This window comes from Podarcis tiliguerta (assembly GCF_965153285.1).
Source record: "Podarcis tiliguerta genome assembly, chromosome: 13".
Lineage (NCBI taxonomy): Eukaryota > Metazoa > Chordata > Lepidosauria > Squamata > Lacertidae > Podarcis > Podarcis tiliguerta.
This window is the reverse complement of record NC_139546.1, coordinates 47204454-47225356: the sequence shown is the minus strand read 5'-3', so window position 1 is coordinate 47225356 and position 20903 is coordinate 47204454. Positions and strand designations below refer to the sequence as shown.

The following is a 20903-nucleotide window of genomic DNA, read 5'->3' as shown; positions in this document are numbered from 1 at the left end:
ATCTGATATGTCTCCAGGGATCCCAGGACACTGTTGGAAAAACCACTGCAAAATACATTGTGAAATGTTAGGCCTGCAATCATCAAACCAACAGCCATTGAGCCTCAGACTTGGCACAGGGCTGCAAGGGCCTCTGGTGGCCATGAGTGGAGTTAACACAGGACTTCCTGACAGACATTTGCCTCCCTCCAAGGCCTCAAGCAAAAAAAAAATGTATTTATTTCCCTCTGCTGCTACTGGATCCTTTCAACTGGCGATACATGGAATCGAATCTGGGACGACGGGCTTACTATTTCTGCCAGTTGCCTCAGCTGCTCTCAGGGAAAGGCCTGTCTAGTTCCAGCATCCTGTTCTCAAATAAATACTGTACATACATGGCCACGTGCCATGGATTCTTGAGCTCTGATTCCTGCATTGCAGGGGCTGGGCTAGATGACCTTTGGGATCCTTTCCAACTCTGGAAATCTACATTTCTGTGCTTAGAGCCTTCAAGGGCTGCTCTTGAGGCACGTACCGCAAGACTTGGCTTGCAAGGCAGCTGAGCAGGCATGTCGCCGGCTGTTGTCGACATGGTCAATCTGTTCTCCCTTGCTCCAGATTAATGCTTAAACACACACACGTGGAGAATCTTTAAAGAATATTTAGAAAACTATGGTATAAAAGGAAACATCCTGGAGAATTAGACTGATCCCTGTATTGTATGAATATAGGTTTGTAGGGAGGTAAAAAGAAACTATATAAGAAATATGTAACTGCAGTATAAAGTAATGGATAGACAAAGTACAGTGAGATTAATTGGAAGTCATTTTTAATTGCCCCCCCTATAAATTTTATAATTGCTTTCAATGCCAGGAGTATATATGACAGTTATATTAATCTTGTTGTATCTTAGAGTGGTGGTTTGTTTTATTTTTCTGTTATTTCTGTTGTTTAGTTGTTTGTCCGTCCGTTTTTTCATAAATGTATTTATTTTAAATTAATAAAGATATATTTTAAAAAACCCCACAAAAACCCCCAAACACACATTCTGAAGGATGGCACCCGAAGGAAAGTGCGTGCGTGCAGGAGAGGAAGCAATTGAGAGGGACTTGAGTGCAAACAGGAAAAAAAGACACGGCAATGCAGAAGTCAGCCCGCTCACATCCCTCCTCAAAAATTTCCTGTAAGCCCCACCTAAGGGAATTTCACTCAGCAGGGAACAATTGGAAGGCCAAAGGTCTAAGGCTGAGTCTAAGCAGAAGGAGATTTTATTTACAGTGGTATCTTGGTTTACGAACTTAATCCGTTCCCGAAGTCCTTTCTTAAACCACAGCATTCTTAAACCAAGGCGTGCTTTCCCATAGCAGCGGTGGACTCAATTTACAAATGGAACACACTCGACAAGAAGCGGAACGTTCTTATTCCAAAGCAAAGTTCACAAACCAAAACACCTGCTTCCGGGTTTGCAGCGTTCTTAATCTAAGTTGCTCATAAACTAAGCTGCTCTTAAACCAAGGTACCACTGCATTTTATTGTGTTTATATTGCAGCAAAAAAGGAATGATTACTGGCCACACCTGTTTGAATGCAACTGGGAAAACATGTGCCTGTGTAAGTAAGTAAAAAGAGAGGCAAAATCTCTGGCCTGGGAACAGTTGGGATTCATGGATCTGTCAATTCCAGTTTTCTCGGTTTCTCATTTTTCCAACCTTAAATTCAGTTCTCCACTTCGTTGTAACAATTTGCAATTAAAGGGGGGGGGGGGGAATCGTCGTGAATATTTGTCACCATTCTAGTGCGAATTTCTGCTAAAGAACATTTTTGTATGCACTTTCATACATATGTATGTGTGATCATTGATGTTTCTAAGTGACATACATAAAAACAAGCCAGCTGGAACAGAAAAAGTCTCAGTAACGCGAAGAGTGTCCCTGTCTAATTTCAGGTGGGAAGGAGTTCCATAGGCTTGGGCTCCACTCTATGTACATTTTTTCAAAGCAATTTCCCCCTATAATGCATCTTGCATGATATTTTCACCAATATATGCATTTTGATGTACACTTCACCGTAATATGCACATTTTTGCAAAGCATTTCCCCTTTAATGTAATGTGTTTTTGCACATTAACTCCACTGGAGAACCGAATTGTAGTATACAGAGGTGTGCAACTTGAAAACGAGTAATAAAAATACTTTGGGAGAAGAAGAGAGATGTGCGACTTTTGAAGGATGGCTGATTCGGTTAGCGCATTGTTTTAGAAAGCGCTGCTTTCTCCCTGATCCTTAACTAAAGGTTGGAAACTGCCCCCTTCTGATCAGTGAGGGCCTTCTAGATAGGCCTTTGGGGCTGATCTCCCCAAACTTAAGGAGAAATAAGCAACATGTGTCTAGAGTTTGGTTACCATATTTTTTCCAATGAATCCGGGGACACTTTTTTTGGGGGGGGGGGGACTGAGTAGCAACAGGGAGTCCAGTAGTGGGGTTGGTGAGGCAAAAGACCATGGGCCCAAGCACACATGCATATTGTATAAAGGTGCAAAGCCCTTCTTTTGCCCGCTGTGAAACATAAATAGGAGTATCTGCATCAATAGGAGTATAGCATCTAGATCAAGGGAAGTAATAGTGCCACTGTATTCTGCTCTGGTCAGACCTCACCTGGAGTACTGTGTCCAGTTCTGGGCACCACAGTTCAAGAAGGACACTGACAAACTGGAACGTGTCCAGAGGAGGGCAACCAAAATGGTCAAAGGCCTGGAAACGATGCCTTATGAGGAACGGCTAAGGGAGCTGGGCATGTTTAGCCTGGAGAAGAGGAGGTTAAGGGGTGATATGATAGCCATGTTCAAATATATAAAAGGATGTCACATAGAGGAAGGAGGAAGGTTGTTTTCTGCTGCTCCAGAGAAGCGGACACGGAGCAATGGATCCAAACTACTAGAAAGAAGATTCCACCTAAACATTAGGAAGAACTTCCTGACAGTAAGAGCTGTTCGACAGTGGAATTTGCTGCCAAGGAGTGTGGTGGAGTCTCCTTATTTGGAGGTCTTTAAGCAGAGGCTTGACAACCATATGTCAGGAGTGCTCTGATGGTGTTTCCTGCTTGGCAGGGGGTTGGACTCGATGGCCCTTGTGGTCTATTCCAACTGTGATAAATGCACAGTTTTTTAAAAACTGGGCAACAGCCGCCCGTCCACGACTCCCCTGATCTGTCAAAACAAAGGGGGAAGGGGACAGGAGATCGCACAAGACACATCCTATGCGCACAATACACATCATATGGGGACTTCTGGCGAGTGTTACCGGAAAAATCCGAGGGCTCCCTTGGACAAAAACAAAGACACCAACCAGGACAACTTGGAGCAAAACAGCAGCCTGTAGGCTTGGCCTTTATTGAACTGTTGCAACAGGGTGTTCCCCTCACTTGCAGAAAGAGAGGAAAGACCCAGAAAATGGTGTGCAAGACCTTATAAAAACTTTTGAAATTCCCATCCTCTAGGTCAAGCCCACCCCCAGAAACATCATGCATACATTACAGAAAGGAGGGGTTGAGGGAGGAGTTGTGGTGGTAACCTGAGTGTCCTGTCACCTGGCTGGTTCCCTTCTACCCCTCCCCATGAGTCATTTTCTGAAGACAAAAGGTTGTCGCAGTTTCCTGCCCCCTGAGGGATGATCTGATCATTGTCCTTTGTTCCAGTCCGTGCTGAATCCACTCCCATATGCAAGTTCTTTGTGATCTTGATTGTCTTCTGTCTGGGATCATCAGGGTTGGCATAGCAACTGGGCAGGGCTCCTGTGGATGTGCTGGTGTGGCGAAGGGATTATGGCGCCCTGTATCAAACCTTCCCCATTCTGTAGTCTTTCCTTCATGGAGTAAAATAAAAGTGGAACAGTGCAAATCCGATGTATGGTTGATTTTCTATGAATTTATAACAGAAGTGTAGCGTATGTAGTATGTGAGTGTGTGTGAAGTTTGTACAAACTGAATGATTGGGGGGGGTGTTCCTGCTACACGAGGAAGAATAGCGGGCGCCAGAGCAGCGAGCAGCTCCTGAAGCCAGCCAGAGCCAACTGCGCTACCAGTCTGGCTCTGGGCTGCTGAGGCTGCCGCTGCCAAATTTCCCGGGGACAGATTTGCAAATCGGGGAACATTCTGGGGACGGAATTTGTCTGGGGACAGATTTGAAAATCTGGGGACTGTCCCCGGGGACGTCTGGTAACCCTAGTCTGGAGCCCATCTGCCTCCTTGCCACAAGACCACGAAGTTCAGAGTCTAAGATTACGGCCTCAGTGCTTGTTGTCTTCGCAGAGGAGTCAACAAGTTTGTCTGGGCTTTGCATCAGCAGCGTCTTATTTACAGCAGCCCTGGGGCTGTCGCAACCTGACCGCTTTGCTGTGTCTCTCCCCCCCCCCCCTTATCTCGCTTCTCAGATGATTTATTGCTGGTCCTACCTAAACACAGCCAAGGGCTTTGGGATTGGCAGACAAGATGTCTTGCCTCAGGGCTGGGGCCGGGGCAAACCCAAAGCAGACAGGCTCTCCTATTGACACCAAGAAAGCTAGAGGCAGATCAAGGAGATGGAGCAACTTCGCAGTGAGGAAAGGTTGCAACATTCGGGCCTTTTTAGTTTAGAGAAATGGCAAGTAAAGGGGAGGCATGGTAAGTGCCTGAAATCATGCAGTGCGGAGAAAATAGAAAGCAGGAGGGGGGCATTGTTTTGTTTTATTATGTATTTATTATGTATTTTGTCAGCTACCGCAACGGCTCGCCTCTCCAAAACAGTATGGGAGAACGTGATGCAAACATCCAGTACCAAGATGTTGAGCACACCGTTTTATGGAAGTGAGTCATGGGCAACATATAAGAATTCTGAGGTCTCAGAAATAGAATAAATATTCATAAATGCACACACTTCTAAATACCCGTATTTTTCGCTCTATAAGACGCACCAGACCACATGACACACCTAGTTTTTGGAGGAGGAAAACAAGAAAAAAAATATTCTGAATCTCAGAAGCCAGAACAGCAAGAGGGATCGCTGCGCAGTGAAAGCAGCAATCCCTCTTGCTGTTCTGGCTTCTGGGATAGCTGTGCAGCCTGCATTCGCTCCATAAGACGCGCACACATTTCCCCTTACTTTTTAGGAGGGAAAAAGTGAGTCTTATAGAGCAAAAAATACGGTAGATGAACCATGTGTCTGGAGGAGCAATCCTGAAGCCATTTTGACTCTCCCAGTGACTTCAAATATTCCTCCGCAGTAAGGGAGGCAAATGGGGAAAGCCTTCCCATTGTCTTTTTGCTTGCAAATCCTGTCTTGAGAGCATATTTGGGTACGAATAGGGTGAGCCTGTGACCTGGATTCAGGAACTAAACCATCACAAAAGAATGGCCAGGCTGCACAGGTCATGCAATCAGTGACCATTATTAGGTATCCTGGAAGGCAGGATATCTGCTGTAGACTGCGTCCTTCTGTGATGTATGTATGATTTTTTTGGGGGGGGGCGTCTTGGCTACAGGGTGGGCAATTTCAAGAGTCTATATAGGGGCTTGCGCACCATTGTTCAGGGTTCTCCTCCCTCCTGCGTGTGGTGAGTGGGGACCCTGTTACAACAGTTCCTTTAATAAAGATAAGGCTTATTAGCCACTTTGCTTCTCAGTATATTCTGGTTGGCCTGTTATTTTATCCTACCAATAGGGGACCCACTTAAGGACTCTATATGGGCTCTGGAAAACCCCATAAAGGAAAGGGAGCAGTTTTTCTTACAACAAACTCTTAGAAGTGACATCTCAACACCTTCCACATGGTGTTGCGTCAGGAGAAATTGGGGTATTACAGGGCAGGGCAGAATTTCTAACCAAGGTGTGCTCTCCCAAGCCTACATTCCCAGCATGTTTGCACTCCTGTCTCAGCGATCTCTACGCTGGCTTGGTGATGTCCGCAGAATGAAAGATGGCAGTATCCCCAAGAATGTAGGAATCCCTTGCAAAGGACCACTGTGCCTTGAGACAGACAGTCAGGTCTTGTATCCATTGCAGTGACCAGAGGACAAATGACTTGCTGGGAGGAGCACAGAGAGACGAAACGCCACGGTGCATCTGCAGCAGCACAACCGGGTGCCTTCATCTGCCCCGGATGCAACAAAACATGTCTCTCCCGCATCGGTCCCTACGGAAACAGCAGGAGCTGCAACTGGCCAAAGGTGAGGCAGACACCTGCCAACAACATTCTCCTTTTGTATTTCTCTGTTGCGAACCGTCCTGGGATGTTTGGATGAAGGGCCGTATACAGCGGTACCTCGGTTTTCGAACGTAATCCGTTCCGAAAGTCCGTTCAAGTTCCGAAACGTTCGAAAACTGAAGGCAGAAGCCTCATTTCCTGTTCGATTTCCAAGGTGCATTCGAAACCTGAGGCATTTACTTCTGGGCTTTCGGCATCCGAGTTCCGAAATGTTCAACTACGGAGGCATTCGAAAACCGAGGTACCACTGTACAAATGTAATAAATATTATTAATAGTATTTTTTCTCCTTTTCCTAATGCTCATTGGCTACATTCAAATGAAGGAAAGCTACTGCATATAGAATCATAGAGTTGGAAGAGACCACAAGGGCCATCGAGTCCAACCCCCTGCCAAGCAGGAAACACCATCAGAGCACTCCTGACATATGGTTGTCAAGCCTCTGCTTAAAGACCTCCAAAGAAGGAGACTCCACCACACTCCTTGGCAGCAAATTCCACTGTCAAACAGCTCTTACTGTCAGGAAGTTCTTCCTAATGTTTAGGTGGAATCTTCTTTCTTGTAGTTTGGATCCATTGCTCCGTGTCCGCTTCTCTGGAGCAGCAGAAAACAACCTTTCTCCCTCCTCTATGTGACATCCTTTGATATATTTGAACATGGCTATCATATCCCCCCTTGCTTATCAACCTAAGCAAGTCGTGGTTCCTTTTTCTGATTACTTGGCTATAGCTTTTGATAGAATACAGATAACTGAACAAAGCTTGTTGCATTACATTCTTCATGAAATTATCTTTCCACTGATATGTAATTTTACGGTATTACTCTCAAAAAAGTAGTGTTACGAGCCATCAAACCTCAGAAAGACACTTTTTCCCAAAAGGTTTCTGCAATTTTGACCACTAGTGTAGACCTGGCCTTGTGCAGGTTAATGGAACGGGGGGAAACTGAGTGCAAACTGCAAATGGCAGAAATCCATTTATTGGTTAACGTTCCTGTTCCGCCTTTCTACCACGAGGGAACTCGAGTCTACCTGGAAGCCACAGATGGTTTCCGTGTGTGTCCAGCCGCTGAATGGACGCAAATGTGGACACCTTCAGACCACCCCTGTGACTTGCAGGGCGTCATAATCCATTCCAACGATAATAGCAAGTGTGTGTGTGTTTCTGTCTGTTGATATGCACAGCCAGACACGTTACAGGCATTCCAGTCTGTTAGGTATTTGTATTAATTACGGGCTTAATGTCCAAGCTATGGCTGCTAAGAGGTTGCTGGAACTCTGTCATAAGGCACAGCTTGCCTGTGATTTCACAAACACGGCCTCCCTTGCCTGCAAACAGCTAATCCCATTGATACAGACGCTTCATTGTTCTCCAGCACACATTCCTATTTTTAAGTCAGCCGCCAGCAAAGCAAACTTTTAAGGAAAGGCACCCAGGAGGCTTTGTCCTGGTCGGCCAACCTAAAGCTGGTCTCTTGGCAGGGCAGGATTAAATTTGATCACGGTGACCTTCCTGATCTTAAGGCGGCTAACAAAGACAGAAGTGTTTTATTTATTTTAAGGTTTCAACAGATGCCCTCCACTGGCTTAGAAAGGGCAGATATTATAGCCCATATTATTTAGACCAAGGGTGGCCGACCAATTCCCACAGGCCATAACTACCAACTCAATTATTTTTTTTAAAAAAACATAGTATTTGCCCCTCCAAAGATTCCCTGCTGAAATGCCATGGTACCAAAAGCTTTTTAAAATGTGTGTCTCAAGGCTTCCCACTATTTCCCCTATTTTTAAATTTAAAAATATATATTCTTAATTATTATTTTTTTAAAAAAGAATGACTCCAGAAAATTCCCTCCTGGGAATCCACAAGGTTTTTTGTACAATCTCCCATGAAGTTGTCCATTATAAAATATCTACCCGACTTAAAACTTTACTATGAGGCATCCTGTTTCACCTGGCTAAAAGATTGGTCAACGTTGCAGGATCCAGACCTCCTGGACCTGGAAGGTTTTGACAACCGTTGGGGATGGCACGCCTACCTGATATATGGAAAAGTGAAAATTCATAAAAAAATTTACCAACCATATAATAACAAAATCACTCTTTGCTGTATGGGAAAAATATAAAGACCTGATGGAGCCTAAAGTCCCGTGGTGGACTTCTCCAATAGAAGCCGTAGCAGTAAAACGGAAAAATACTCAGGAAAGCTGGCCAACATATAAAACACTTCTAAAAAATGAAGATAACCAAATAAAATTTAAAAACTTTGAGGAAATAAGAGGACACATCTCAGACTGGTTCCAATACCATCAGTTATTTGAAAAATTTAAATCTGACAAACAAAAGGGGTTCTCAACAGAAATTTCCCAATTCAAATCTGATCTTGTAAATTCTAAAAGAAAAACTCTTTCCAAAACTTATCGACTCCTCCTTGACTGGACAGTCAAGTTTTTTAAGGCATTTCTCCCCCTGCTTGGTTTTATTGTACGTACAGTGGGACCTCGAGCTGCAGACATAATCCGTCCCGAAGGCACGTCCGCAACTTGAAGTGTTCGCATCCAGAAGTGCAGTGTTTGCGCATGCTCACGCCGTGATTTAGCGCTTCTGCACGCGCGGCGAAACCCGGAAGTAACCCGTTCTGGTAGTTCCGGGTTGCCACAGAACATAACGCAAAAGGACGCGACATGAGGTATGACTGTATGCGGGATTGCTTGTTTGTTTGTAAGTCACTTTGGGTTGCCCTGGGAAAGGTAAAGCGACTGACGTATTGAATAATAGTAGTGATAATAATAATAATAATAATAATAATAATAATAATGAAATCTTGCATTTCTGTTTGCAGGTAGGGAGGTAGTGACAGATGAAAGAGGCCCTGACAATCAAAAAACAGGAGAGAAATACAGATGGCTCAACTCCTTTCAGGATAACCAACCATTTGCATTTGGTATACATGTTTATTCTGTTCCCCTACACCTGACAGTCACACATAAGATTGAGAAAATTTGGAGGGGGGGAGGGAGGGAGGACCTGGCACAACCGTGAGGAATGTAAAAGTAGTCACTGCACAATGTTTTTGAGTGGGGGGAGGCACTACTCAGCCCGTTACGCCTGCCCAGCGGTCGCCGCCACCTCTTGGTAAAACCGGGAGGCCAGATCCGGCACGGCCTCCTCCAGCTGCCTGACGAATTCGTTCCGCTCGGCCTCCGACCAGCTGCGGAACCACTGGTCCCACAGCCTCATCTGGCACTCAAAGATGGAGGGGGGCTTCCCGGGTGCCACGCTGAGCCCCGCCAGCCCTTCCAGCAGGGGGAGCACCTTCCACGGCACGGCCTTGTCCACCAGGTCACGAAGGAACTGCTCTCGTTGCGCCGGGGCCCAGCCAGACAGCCAGTGCAGGAGGCAGCGCATCTCTTGCGCGGTCACGTACGACAGGGGCAGCGGTTCGGACATCCTGCGGGGCAGGGGAAGAGCGATGAAGAAACACAGGCAAGGGGAATTATGCGGCCTTGGGAGAAGCGAAGGAGACTTCAGGAGACAGGGAGAGAGAAACAGGGCTTTGGGGAAGGGTGGGATTCAAACTCAAGAGTGGGAATAATAATAATAATAATAATAATAATTTTTTATTATTTATATCCCGCCCTCCCCAGCCGAAGCCGGGCTCAGAGCGGCTAACAACAATAAAAGCAACACAGCATTGTAAATTAAATCCATTTTAAAATCAATTCAAAATCAAATTAAATTAATGGCAACCATTGGGCTAGAGTACTATGAGGATTTCCAGGGACCCAGGTGGCGCTGTGGGTAAAAGCCTAGGGCTTGCCGATCAAAAGGTCGGCGGTTTGAATCCCTGCGGCGGGGTGCGCTCCTGTCATTCGGTCCCAGCGCCTGCCAACCTAGCAGTTCGAAAGCACCCTCGGGTGCAAGTAGATAAATAGGGACCGCTTACTGGCGGGAAGGTAAACGGCGTTTCCGTGTGCTGCGCTGGCTCGCCAGATGCAGCTTTGTCACGCTGGCCACGTGACCCGGAAGTGTCTCCGGACAACGCTGGCCCTTGGCCTCTTAAGTGAGATGGGCGCACAACCCTAGAGTCTGTCAAGACTGGCCCGTACGGGCAGGGGTACCTTTACCTTTACCTTTTTACTATGAGGATTACCAAAAGAGGGGGTCAGGCTGTGGCCTGGTGGAACAGCTCTGTCTTGCAGGCCCTGTGGAAAGATGCCAAGTCCCGCAGGGTCCTAGTCTCTTGTGACAGAGCGTCCCACCAGATTGGGGCCACAGCCGAAGAGGCCCTGGCTCTGGTTGAGGCCAGCCTAGCCTCCCTGTGGCTTGGGACCTCCAAGATGCTTTTGTTTGAAGACCGTAAGGTCCTCTGTGGGATATACCAGGAGAGGTGGTCCCATTGGTACGAGGGTCCTAGGCCTCATAGCATAACTTTTGCCAAGCCCAGTAATGTCAGTCCTTGATGTTTCCAGACAAGCAAAGTACCCTCAATAGCTAACTTGCAACATGGGTGTAGTGGTTCAGGGCCTGTGGAGTGTGGAGCGTTGAAGACCCCTTATACTATGTCTGCCGCAGGGCCCTGGCCTCCAGCGTCTTAAGAGTCACCCCAGCTGCATGAAAGAGGAGCTTTTTAGCCACCGAGGATTGGCTCCTAGGGTCACTCTGGAGAAAGTGCGTGCGAAGAAAACCATTCAGAAATCACTGAAGTGTTGAGTTGAAAGGGACCCAAACCCGTTGCAAAGCAGTTGTTCTGTATGCTCCAAATCTAAGCATTTAGGGGCACATTTCCAAGAGAAATGTGTGCACGTTCTGTTACGAATAATGGAACTTCAGAGGAAACTTAGATGGTTGTAATATCTTAGAAGGGGCGTGTCTGTGACTGTGTCTCTCTTTTACTCTCCCTTTCCCTGATCCTGGTCTCTCCTCCTCCTCCTCACTCGATATCAATTCTTCTCCTTTTTAGAAATACAGCAAAATGTGGTTCCCATCAAAGGAATGGACAAAGGATACCAGCCAAAAGTATTATTTCCACTTCCACAGGAACAGTTGCCAAAATTCGTCCCCTGGAGGTGCCACGAATTGAACCTGGCGTTTTGCTCCACGTGTTCCACCTACGGCTATGAAAGCGACACAGCCTATACAAATGAGGGGACCAAGGCATGCCTTGAAGGCAGAGTATTGGCAAATGGGTGTTGATGGTGCAATAGGAACTTACAGGAAATGGTGCTGCTCCAAGTGCCTGCATGTAACAATCACTTTAGAAGGCTGCAACACCACAGTGAGCTGTGCAAAACTGTGGCAGGCTCTCGTGAAGAGCAGCAGAAGTAAACAAGAGATGGAAAAGACCCTGCGAATGCTGGAGATGAAGAACTGCACAACACAAATGACCAACTGAAAGTGAGCAGAGTGTGAATTATGTCCTGGGATCCCATATGCTGGCAGCAGGGGAGGTTATGAAGGCTGCTTCTTCAAACTACCAGGGACCTTACAAGAGAAGATTTGAAACAGAGAATTCTGGAAGAAGGCGGAGAGAGGAAGCTGAATATATGAGTGTCCAGTCAGGAATGCCCAGATGGTGCATGGGAATGAGGATAGGGGGTGGGCTAGGGATGTTTACATGTGAAACCTGGGTTCAAACTTTCTATCAGCTAAGGATGTAAAATGAGATTATTGTATATATTTTATTTCCCTTGATGGAAATCAAGGCAACTTTTAGGATCTGAGAAGAACCTGAATGTCGGATCAAACACAGGGTGACATTCTTATCATTTATTAAGCAATGAAACTAGGATCCACTAATACCCTATGAATACACCGCCAGGAAACATCCCAGTAACTAATTTAAAATGTTGCAGCAAATAGCTTGCTGGTTTTTTTACACCAGGGGGCATAATCTAAATCACCTCTTAGCTCCTGAGGGGAGGGGGGTGCCCGTTGCTGATCTGAGGACTCCCGCAATCGTCCACCCCACCCCACCTTCCGAAAACGGGAAAGATCAGCCCTAAACATAGTTCTGATTTAAGTGCTAATATAGCCCCGAGATTTCAGAAGGTGGCGGTGAAGAGGGAGGATCAAGTTTCGTCACTAACCCTCTCCCCACCACCACCCACCCATTCATTTGTGCAAATGCCACAACGGGAGGGGCTGCCATTGCAATTCCACGATTCCCTCCCCTCCTATAACATGACGGGGTGGGGGTGGGGGGGTGACGCTCCCAAGAAAGATTCCCCGGAAAGCCGGCGCCGAGTTCTCACCTGAGTCCGCTCCCTGCTCAACACGCGCCTCCTCCCGTCCCGACATCCAACGTTGTCGCTTCCATTTTTCACCTCGGGGAGGAGACTCGGGAGGAGGGACGGAAAGAGCCGAGCGCGTCCGGAAATGCCCGAACGTCAGTCCAATGATTTGCGCGGGGAGGAGGAGGAAAGAACGATCGCCTTCCTCTCGGCGGAAATTGCCGAGGGGGTTTCGCCCGACACGGCCGGGGGTTCCGGCGATCGCCGGAAGTTACCGAGGACTTTGCCGGAACTTGCTTCCGGATTGGAGCGCTCTTCGGGAGACCCGGAAACACCCGAAATAGCCCGGAAAGAATCGCCGGGCGAGGGTAGCACCCGCGCAACTCCCCCCTTTGCCCTCCCTCCCTCCCCTCATTTGGGGTTCTGGATACTGAGCGGAAGTGGCCGGAAACGCACGACTGCGAACGAAGCGCGGGCGGAGATTCGCGAGCGAAGTCGAAGGCGGTGTCGGAGGTCGCCTCAGAGCGCCGAAGCCCCCTCCGGAAGTTTCCGAACGCCCCCGAAGCTCCGGGGAGGGCAGGCAGCGGCGCCACACAAGATGGCGGACGGGGAGGAGGTTACTCTGGACGGGAGGCCGCTCCAGGCGTTGAGGGTCGCCGACCTGAAGGCGGCTCTGGAGCAGCGCGGCCTGGCGAAGAGCGGGCAGAAGAGCGCGTTGATCAAGCGCCTCCGCGGGGTGAGAGAAAGGGCCCGGCGGAAGGGGGCCCTGGGGCCCTGGGGCCCGGGCCGCTCCGCGCATGCGCAGACCCAGACAGGCAGTTTTTTGGCCTCAGCGACGGGGCTCGTGGCCCCGGGGTGCAGATCGTTAGTACGCATGTGCAGGGCAGTATCCCACTACTGCCACCAAGTGGCGGGGCGAGGCTGTGCGGGGCGCCACCGGTTGCACAAGTTGGGGGGGGGGAGGACGGTGCCCACACCACCGAAGGGAGAGGGCCCCCCACTTCTGACATCACTTTGGGGTCACCCAGCAGGAGGAGGGAGTGGAGGTCCTCCTTTAAAAAAATAGGGGGGGTAGATCTCGTGAAAACTGGATCTCTTGTTACTAAATCAAAGCGGGATTGGGATCCAGTGTTGGAGGGAAAGTGGTAGGTTTTATAACCTATTACATTACAACCATATCCCTTTTCAGTTTCACCTTTCACCCTTGCAAAATTATTTTTTGAGGGAGGATGTCCCCCTGGTTAATTCTCTGTGTTTTATACCTTCATTGAGCTTCCCTGGCAAATGTTACAGGCGGTTAGGACGAGCCAGGTGAGCTTTGCAAGAGCTGAGCTGCTTGTGTTGGAGCTCTCGCCTTGCATTTTTATTTTACGTAAAGTTTCTGCAAAATGTCAAAGTGTGCAGAGGGTTTTGCGAGTATCTCCCTTGAGCATGTTGAGAACTTTGCACAAGGTCGGCTCCAAGTCTTTCAACTTCAGAACTGTGCCCCGCTGAAAGCAGGCATTTCTCTATTCTGTCCATGTACAACGGTGCAAAGGAGTATTGTGTTTGGAATGTAATATAAGTAAATGGAAGCAGAATCTGTGAATGTATCAGAAGTATAGGGAGTCCAGAGTGAGGGATTGGGAACCTGCGCATTTTACCCTGTGTGGACTTTCATTCTTGATGCCATGGGGCAGGGAGTGAGCAATTGAAAAGGAAGACAAGTTGTGGTGCCCTGTCCTGGGCAAAAGTTCGTTATGCTCTGATTTTGGGGTCAAATGGATGTATGGGATAAATGGATATCGCTTGTTCTTATATCATGTTATTGGAACTGTTCCCAGACTGTACGTGTGTGCATGTGGGGTGTTATCCTTCCCCCCCCCTTCCTTGACTTAAATACTGTGATAGTAACACCTGCTGAGTTCATGGCAGAGGTAAGATTGGAACCCAGGGCTTTCCTGCTTCACTGTTGAATCTCTTGCGTTATACTAGCTGTCAGTCCTATAGGTGTCAGCGCTTTTCTGGCTGCTTATAGTGTAGTACTATGCCAGTTTTCCAATTTATGAATAAGCCCTGCTGTGCTTGGTGCACCTTTGTGCCACGTAAATTAATCAAAGCCTTTGGCGTGTAGCTGAAAATTTGGATTATAGAAGCATATGAAGAACCTAGCTGCTGGATCAGGGCACAGGCCCATTTAGTTTTAACGTCCTCTTCTCGCTCGTCTGGTGTCCTGTTCTCCAGCAGATGCCCAAGGGAAGCCTGCAGGCAAGACCTGGGCGCAAGAACACTCTTGAGTCATACCGCCTCTTGACAGTGGAGCTAGACCATAGCCATATCCTTCATTATAAGGCAGTGTGATGTAACACATAGAATTGTAGAGTTGGAAGGGACCACAAGGATCATATAGTCTAACCCTTTTGCCCAACCTGGGACTCAAACCCACAACCCGGAGAGTAAGAGACTCTTGCTCTCAAATGGGCCCTCAAATGCAGGTTTGAGTTGAAAGTGGGTCCAGTGTCCGGAAGGGTTGAAGACTATTGGTGTAACAGGTTACTGTGTTGTACAGTGATACCTCGGGTTACATATGCTTCAGGTTACATACGCTTCAGGTTACAGACTCCACTAACCCAGAAATATTACCTTGGGTTAAGAACTTTGCTTCAGGATGAGAACAGAAATCGTGCTCTGGCGGCACGGCAGCAGCAGGAGGCCCCATTAGCTAAAGTGGTGCTTCAGGTTAAAAACAGTTTCAGGTTAAGAGCGGACCTCTGGAACGAATTAAGTACTTAACCCGAGGTACCACTGTACTAGAACTGGGAGACTTGGGTTCTAATTGCCATGCACCCGTGAAGCACATTTGGGGTCAGTATCTCAGCCTCACCTACCTCGCAGGGTTGTTGTGAGGTTAAAACAGGTGGCGTACGAGTTCCCTGAAGGAAGGGCAAGACAGAAATGTAACAGGCAACATGGGGCTGTGTGTGGTGAGTCAGTTACGTGTTACATGAATCCTATTTGCACTTACTTCATTGCACATGCGTGATTCTTTCTGCGTTAATAGACTCTGTTTGGGCGGGAGTCAGATCTTAATTTGAGCTGCAACTTGTTAGGATTCGGGGCTGGAAGTACTGAGAGAGCCCACCCTGGAACCTGCAGGGTGCTCATAAAGAAGAGTCGCTCTTCCATCAGTGACTATAACTCAGAGAGGCTGCCAGGTGGGCTTGAGCCCCAGTAACTCTCTTTGTAAAAATTTCCCATTGGTGGAAGCACTGAATTAGGCAAGGCTTGCGCTACAGAATCGGTAACTTCTCTTGAGAATTACTTGTGCTTAGATTCAATGCCGTTGCATTTTTTGAGTGTCAGTATGTTTCTGGCTGGCACTGTAAATTCCCCCATCTGTGTAAAGAACTCGCTTCCTCCTGCATTCTGCATGTTTTCTGTTGATTTGTTCTTCTGGCTGGAGTAATTTGGCCCCCAAGAGATTTGGTCAATTGACCAAATGAAAGTATCTTTAAAGATAGTTAAAATAGTGACCAACAGGTTGTATGTGAAATTCAAAACATTAATTAGACGGCTGTCATTTGTTGAAGAATATATATATTTATTAGATGCACGTTTCCCTCAAGGAACTCAGTGTGGCGTACATGGTTATCCTGCCATTATATCTGCACAACAACCCTGTGAGGTTGTTGTGCAGATATAATGGGCATTTAATAGGCCCAGCATCACTTAGCTTCATGGCTAAGTGGGGATTTCAACCTAGATCTCCCTGGCCCTAGTCATGAGATCATACAATAGTAGAGTTGGAAGGGATCCTGAGGGTCATCTAGTCCAACCCCCTGCCAAATCTCCAAACTCTACTCACTAGGCATTAGCTTTTGTTGCCGATTACTTCTTGTGCCCCTGTTTGAAGATGCCTGCAGTTCATAGGAAGTGTTCACTATAAGAAGCATTGCTTTTTTGCAGTTGGGTTTTGCAGGCGTAACATGACAGTGTACTGAAATTTTAAAAAGTAAACACCTTTACATTGGCATTTAGAGCCTCATGGACTATTTGACCATGGTCAAATAATGAGCCAACTAACAATTGACCAGTGCACCAACGCTCCTTCTTCCCTGTTTTAGTCTGACTTGATGTTCTGAGTTTCAGGCAAGAGTGGAAATTTGTCCTTGTTTTCATCACTGAATGACACGGATACCTGATTTCAACTTTCTTATTATAGTAGACCTCATTCTGTGTGTGCAGAAGGGGTTGTCATTGCTTCTGATTAGGCAATTTTTGGGGGGTGGGGGAAGATGGCCCTTTTGCATTTAGGCTGGCTGGGTTGGAGTGTAGCCTCTTCCTAGCTGGACTCTTCTACAGTCTGGCTTTAAATCAAGTTTAGTAACCATTAGATCAACCCTAGTCGCTCCAGAGATTTTGGACTAAAACTCCCATCTACCACGGTTAGCACAGTCACGCTGGCCAAGGTGAATGGGAGATGGGGTCCAAAAAGTTGGAGGGCGCTGGGGTGGGGAAGACCACATTAGCTGCTGTAGGAAACCAGGATTTATCTGAAAAGCACACAGAATATTAAATGAGCCTCAACGTCATGACTTTGATTTTTCTTCTTTAAAAGCCAGTTATTATGACCTACCTGAATGGATTGTTGTGCAGACAGAGGATAAAATTTTGTATCGTCTTTTGCAAATGAAGAAGCGTGTTGCAAATGATTAGCTGTCGCAGAAACTTCCATGCTGCTGTGTGATGAGAGATGACTTGGATGGTGTGTGCATGTTTGGTGCTGCACTGATGTGCTGTTTCAGTGAGATGTTGACAAGTTAGTAGCTAAATATCTCACAGAGAATCGCACGTGATATCTGATGATGGTTGGATGCGTAAAAGAGTTCCGGACTGGTGGCACGGGTGGTTTCTGACTTGGGGTAATTGAACGGAAGAGTCCATTTCTGATCAAGCTGACATCTGTGGATTCAGCTGGATTCTACTAAAACCTAGTGAGATTAATTACATTTCAGTAAGAGGCGCAAAAGAAGTGGTGCAAAATTATTAAGTAATGACTTCTGATTCACCGTTGTGTGTTGGTGGAAAGGCATGCAGTGATTTGGAGGTGCCGTTGTGTTAGGACTTGGAGGACCTGGGCTTATTGGGGGGTATGAAGGAGAAGTTGTCCTTGGACAGGTCACAGGAGCTGGGATAGGTAGGGTGGTTTGGATTTCTTGAGTCAGGTTGCTGAGTGAGGGTTGGGGTGAGTTTAGGAAATGCAGGGTTGGGTTAAAGGCTAATCGAATGCTGGGTTTAACTCACGGAACTGAGAATGGATTGGGTGGTTGGTTACTGGATGTCTTGAGAAACTGGTGTAACTCTGGTTGTATCCTTTATGGCTTAGCATATGGAAGATGGTTCTTGATGGACTTTGGGGTAGGGTGTGTTTTTTTAAAAAAAGAGAGATGGTGATTAGTATGTTTGGGGCATGGGCCAGCCTTGGGTGCCACCAAAGTTCTGGGTAGTGTTGAGATTATCTGACCTGATATCTCCTTTTTTTTTTTTTCATTTCAGGCCCTGATGCTCGAAAACCTCCAGAAGCACTCAACCCCCCACACCACCTTCCAACCCAATTCCCAGGTGAGAGATGCCCTGTGTGGTTGTGCTACATGTGCAACAGGGAGCATCCCGTTCCCTTTGTCTCTCTGCAGTTGGCCCTGAAAGTCCCGCGATAATTGTGTGTGCCCAGTTCCATTCCTGCCCCCACAGCTGCAGCGTGAACTTAGGGGCTCCTCAGCTTTCCACCTAGGCTTACTTGCCTGGAGTTTGTGCCTTCCCATTCTAGCTTGCTAGATCCACCATAACTGCCTAAGGTTGGGGTCGAAACTCTTGCCTTCCTTGTAAGGCCCGGTTTCTCTATTGTGTCCTGTCAGATTGGCGAGGAGATGAGTCAAAACAGCTTCATCAAACAGTACCTGGAAAAGCAGCAGGAGTTGCTGAGGCAACGTCTGGAACGGGAAGCTCGGGAAGCTGCGGATTCGGAGAGTGAGTATAATGAGCCCCGTTCTCTCTCTCCTCTGATTCTCCACCCCAGTAGACCTGGGAGGCAGACTGCCTTTCAGAACCAAAGAATTAAGGCACATTCTTGTATTGCTGTTGTTGGCTTTTAATTCTGTAACCAAAGAGCCGGAACGGAGCCCACATCTCTGGCTAACGGGAACTCTTCAGTCTAATTGGTAGCCAGCATATCTTTTGCCTGCTGCGGATGTTTGGAATGAAACCAAAATGGATGTCTTGGAACGGTTTGTGTTCTGAGCAGCCGTATTACCCACCCTGGAGCTCCTGTGGCATTCGGAAGCTTGCGCCGCTTTTGAAAATACTGATTTCATTCATTCCCAGTTAGTGGCACTTTCCACAATATTTGTATTACACAAGAGTCTGTGGTCACTTTAGGTGGAAAAGAAGAATGGTACAAATGTTTCATCCTATTCCATAAAAAATTGGAGACTCTGACAATTTGAAACATACAAAGAGAAGTCTCTGAGGTTACAGGCAGCTTCCTTCTTTTCTTTCCTCCTCCTCCTCCTTTATATATTTATTTATACCCTGCCTTTTTACCGGGCGGGACTCAAGGCAGCTTACAGATGAAAACAAGAACCACTAAAATCATAGAAAAGGCAGTTGTTATAATACAGTGGTACCTCGACGCTTCAGGTTACAGACTCCACTAACCCAGAAATATTACCTCGGGTTAAGAACTTTTCTTCAGGATGAGAACAGAAATCATGCTCTGGTGGCACGGTGCCAGCAGGAGGCCCCATTAGCTAAAGTGATGCTTCAGATTAAGAACATTTTCAGGTTAAGAACGGACCTCAAGAACAAATTAAGTTCTTAACCTGAGGCACCACTGTACAATTAAACACTGATAGAATTAAAGCTATACAGTGGTACCTCTGGATGCGAACGGGGTCCGTTCTGAAGCCCTGTTCGCATCCTGAAGCGAACGCAACCCACGTCTGTGCAGGTCACGATTTGCCGCTTCCGCACATGTGCGTGGCGTCATTTTGAGCGCAAGCGGCGAAACCCGGACATGATGCACTCCATTACTTCTGGGTCGCCGCGGAGCGCAACCCGAAAAGGCTTAACCTGAAGCGACTTCAACCTGAGGTATGACTGTATAATCTAAAAAAATATGTTTAAAACATACCAATGATTGCAATGAAAAGAGCATGATACAAGCAGTAAATACCCAAAAGCCTGTTGGAAGAATAAAGTCTTCACCTGCCAGCAGGACAGCAAGGAAGGAACCTGTCTAACCTCTCTAGGGAGGGAGATCCAAAGTCTGGGAGCCACCACTGAGAAGGCCCTCTCCTGCGTCCCCACCAAGCATGCCTGTGAAAGTAGGATGCTCCCTCTCTTTCTCTCTTCCTTCAGTTTATATGCCACCCTTCCCTCCCAAAGGAGCTCAGGGCAGCAAGCACATCAGTAATAAAAACATTTGAAAACACATTTTAAAAATAGTTGAAAACATTATCTAAGCCTGTGACTGTCAGGAACAGTGTTTTTCAGTCATCAAACGCCTAGGTAAGCAGGGTTGTTCTCAAGTTCCTCCTGAAAGTTAATAATGATGGATCCAGGTGCAACTCACCTGCAAGGGATTGTAGGGGCCAAAGTACAGTGGTACCTCGGGTTACATACACTTCAGGTTACATACGCTTCAGGTTACAGACTCCGCTAACCCAGAAATATTACCTCGGGTTAAGAACTTTGCTTCAGGATGAGAACAGAAATCGTGCTCTGGCGGCGCGGCGGCGGCAGGAGGCCCCATTAGCTAAAGTGGTGCTTCAGGTTAAGAACAGTTTCAGGTTAAGAACGGACCTCCAGAACGAATTAGGTACTTAACCCGAGGTACCACTGTAGTTGATATTAAGGAAGGCACTCTTTTAGTTACTGACAAGGCTGCAATTCTAACCTCCAAAGAGTGACCAAAAAATTCAGAAAAATTGTGTTAAGTTCCAAATTAAGGAATTGGATAAGAACACTGAAAGATCGAGAAATATTTTGCCTGTGGAAAGAAAAATTGATAAGAGGATTGAAATGATGGGCAAAAAGGTGGAGGAAAGGATTTTTGCCTGCTGACTGTTCTGTTTTTATCCTTATGGGTGTCTCTGTCGAAAGGCAGGTTATAAATTCCGTATAGAAAACAAGTAGATATGTAACTTGGAACACAAACTTTGATGACCTGGCAAGTTAAATGGGTCCTTTGTAAAAAAGCCCCTAGTAAAAAAGCAAAGGGAATGTTAAAATGAAGTTGATGAGTTGGAAAACGTTTTGAGGAGAAACAACTTGATCTTGTGGAGTGTTTCTGATGAAACAGAACAGCTGGTACTCTCTAGTAAATGATGGGTTCATATTCTGCACATTTACTGATGGACAAGATAGCATGGAAGTTTTAGATCAGGTATCAGAATACTGTTGACCGACCATGACAGTTATTAA

The 20903-nt window shown here is 46.8% G+C and overlaps 2 protein-coding genes and 1 long non-coding RNA gene across 4 annotated transcripts in view; 2 read left to right on the top strand and 1 right to left on the bottom strand.

Moving 5' to 3' along the window:
- Positions 1–4133: 4133 nt before the first annotated feature.
- Positions 4134–8307, top strand: LOC310663230. Its single transcript, XR_014504409.1, has 4 exons — positions 4134–4578; positions 4728–4817; positions 6012–6175; positions 7228–8307. It is a non-coding gene; the product is annotated as an uncharacterized lncRNA (long non-coding RNA).
- Positions 8308–9144: 837 nt separating this feature from the next.
- On the bottom strand, positions 9145–12601 carry LOC310663205 (uncharacterized protein C14orf119 homolog). The gene is made up of 2 exons (XM_083410899.1): positions 12465–12601; positions 9145–9661 (listed from the first exon to the last, which is right to left on the bottom strand). Exon 2 carries the CDS (start codon positions 9658–9660, stop codon positions 9313–9315), a length of 348 nt encoding a protein of 115 aa, XP_083267025.1. The 5' UTR covers position 9661; positions 12465–12601; the 3' UTR covers positions 9145–9312.
- ACIN1 (apoptotic chromatin condensation inducer 1) overlaps positions 12589–20903 on the top strand; it is a gene marked incomplete at its 5' end in the record, with an annotated part of 35376 nt that continues 27061 nt past the window's right edge. For both annotated transcript variants that reach the window (XM_083410039.1, XM_083410038.1), the window contains 3 exons: positions 12589–13179; positions 17979–18044; positions 18338–18449. In XM_083410039.1, the coding sequence (XP_083266165.1) occupies positions 12589–13179; positions 17979–18044; positions 18338–18449 (769 nt within the window). The remainder of the gene's footprint in view (positions 13180–17978; positions 18045–18337; positions 18450–20903) is intronic.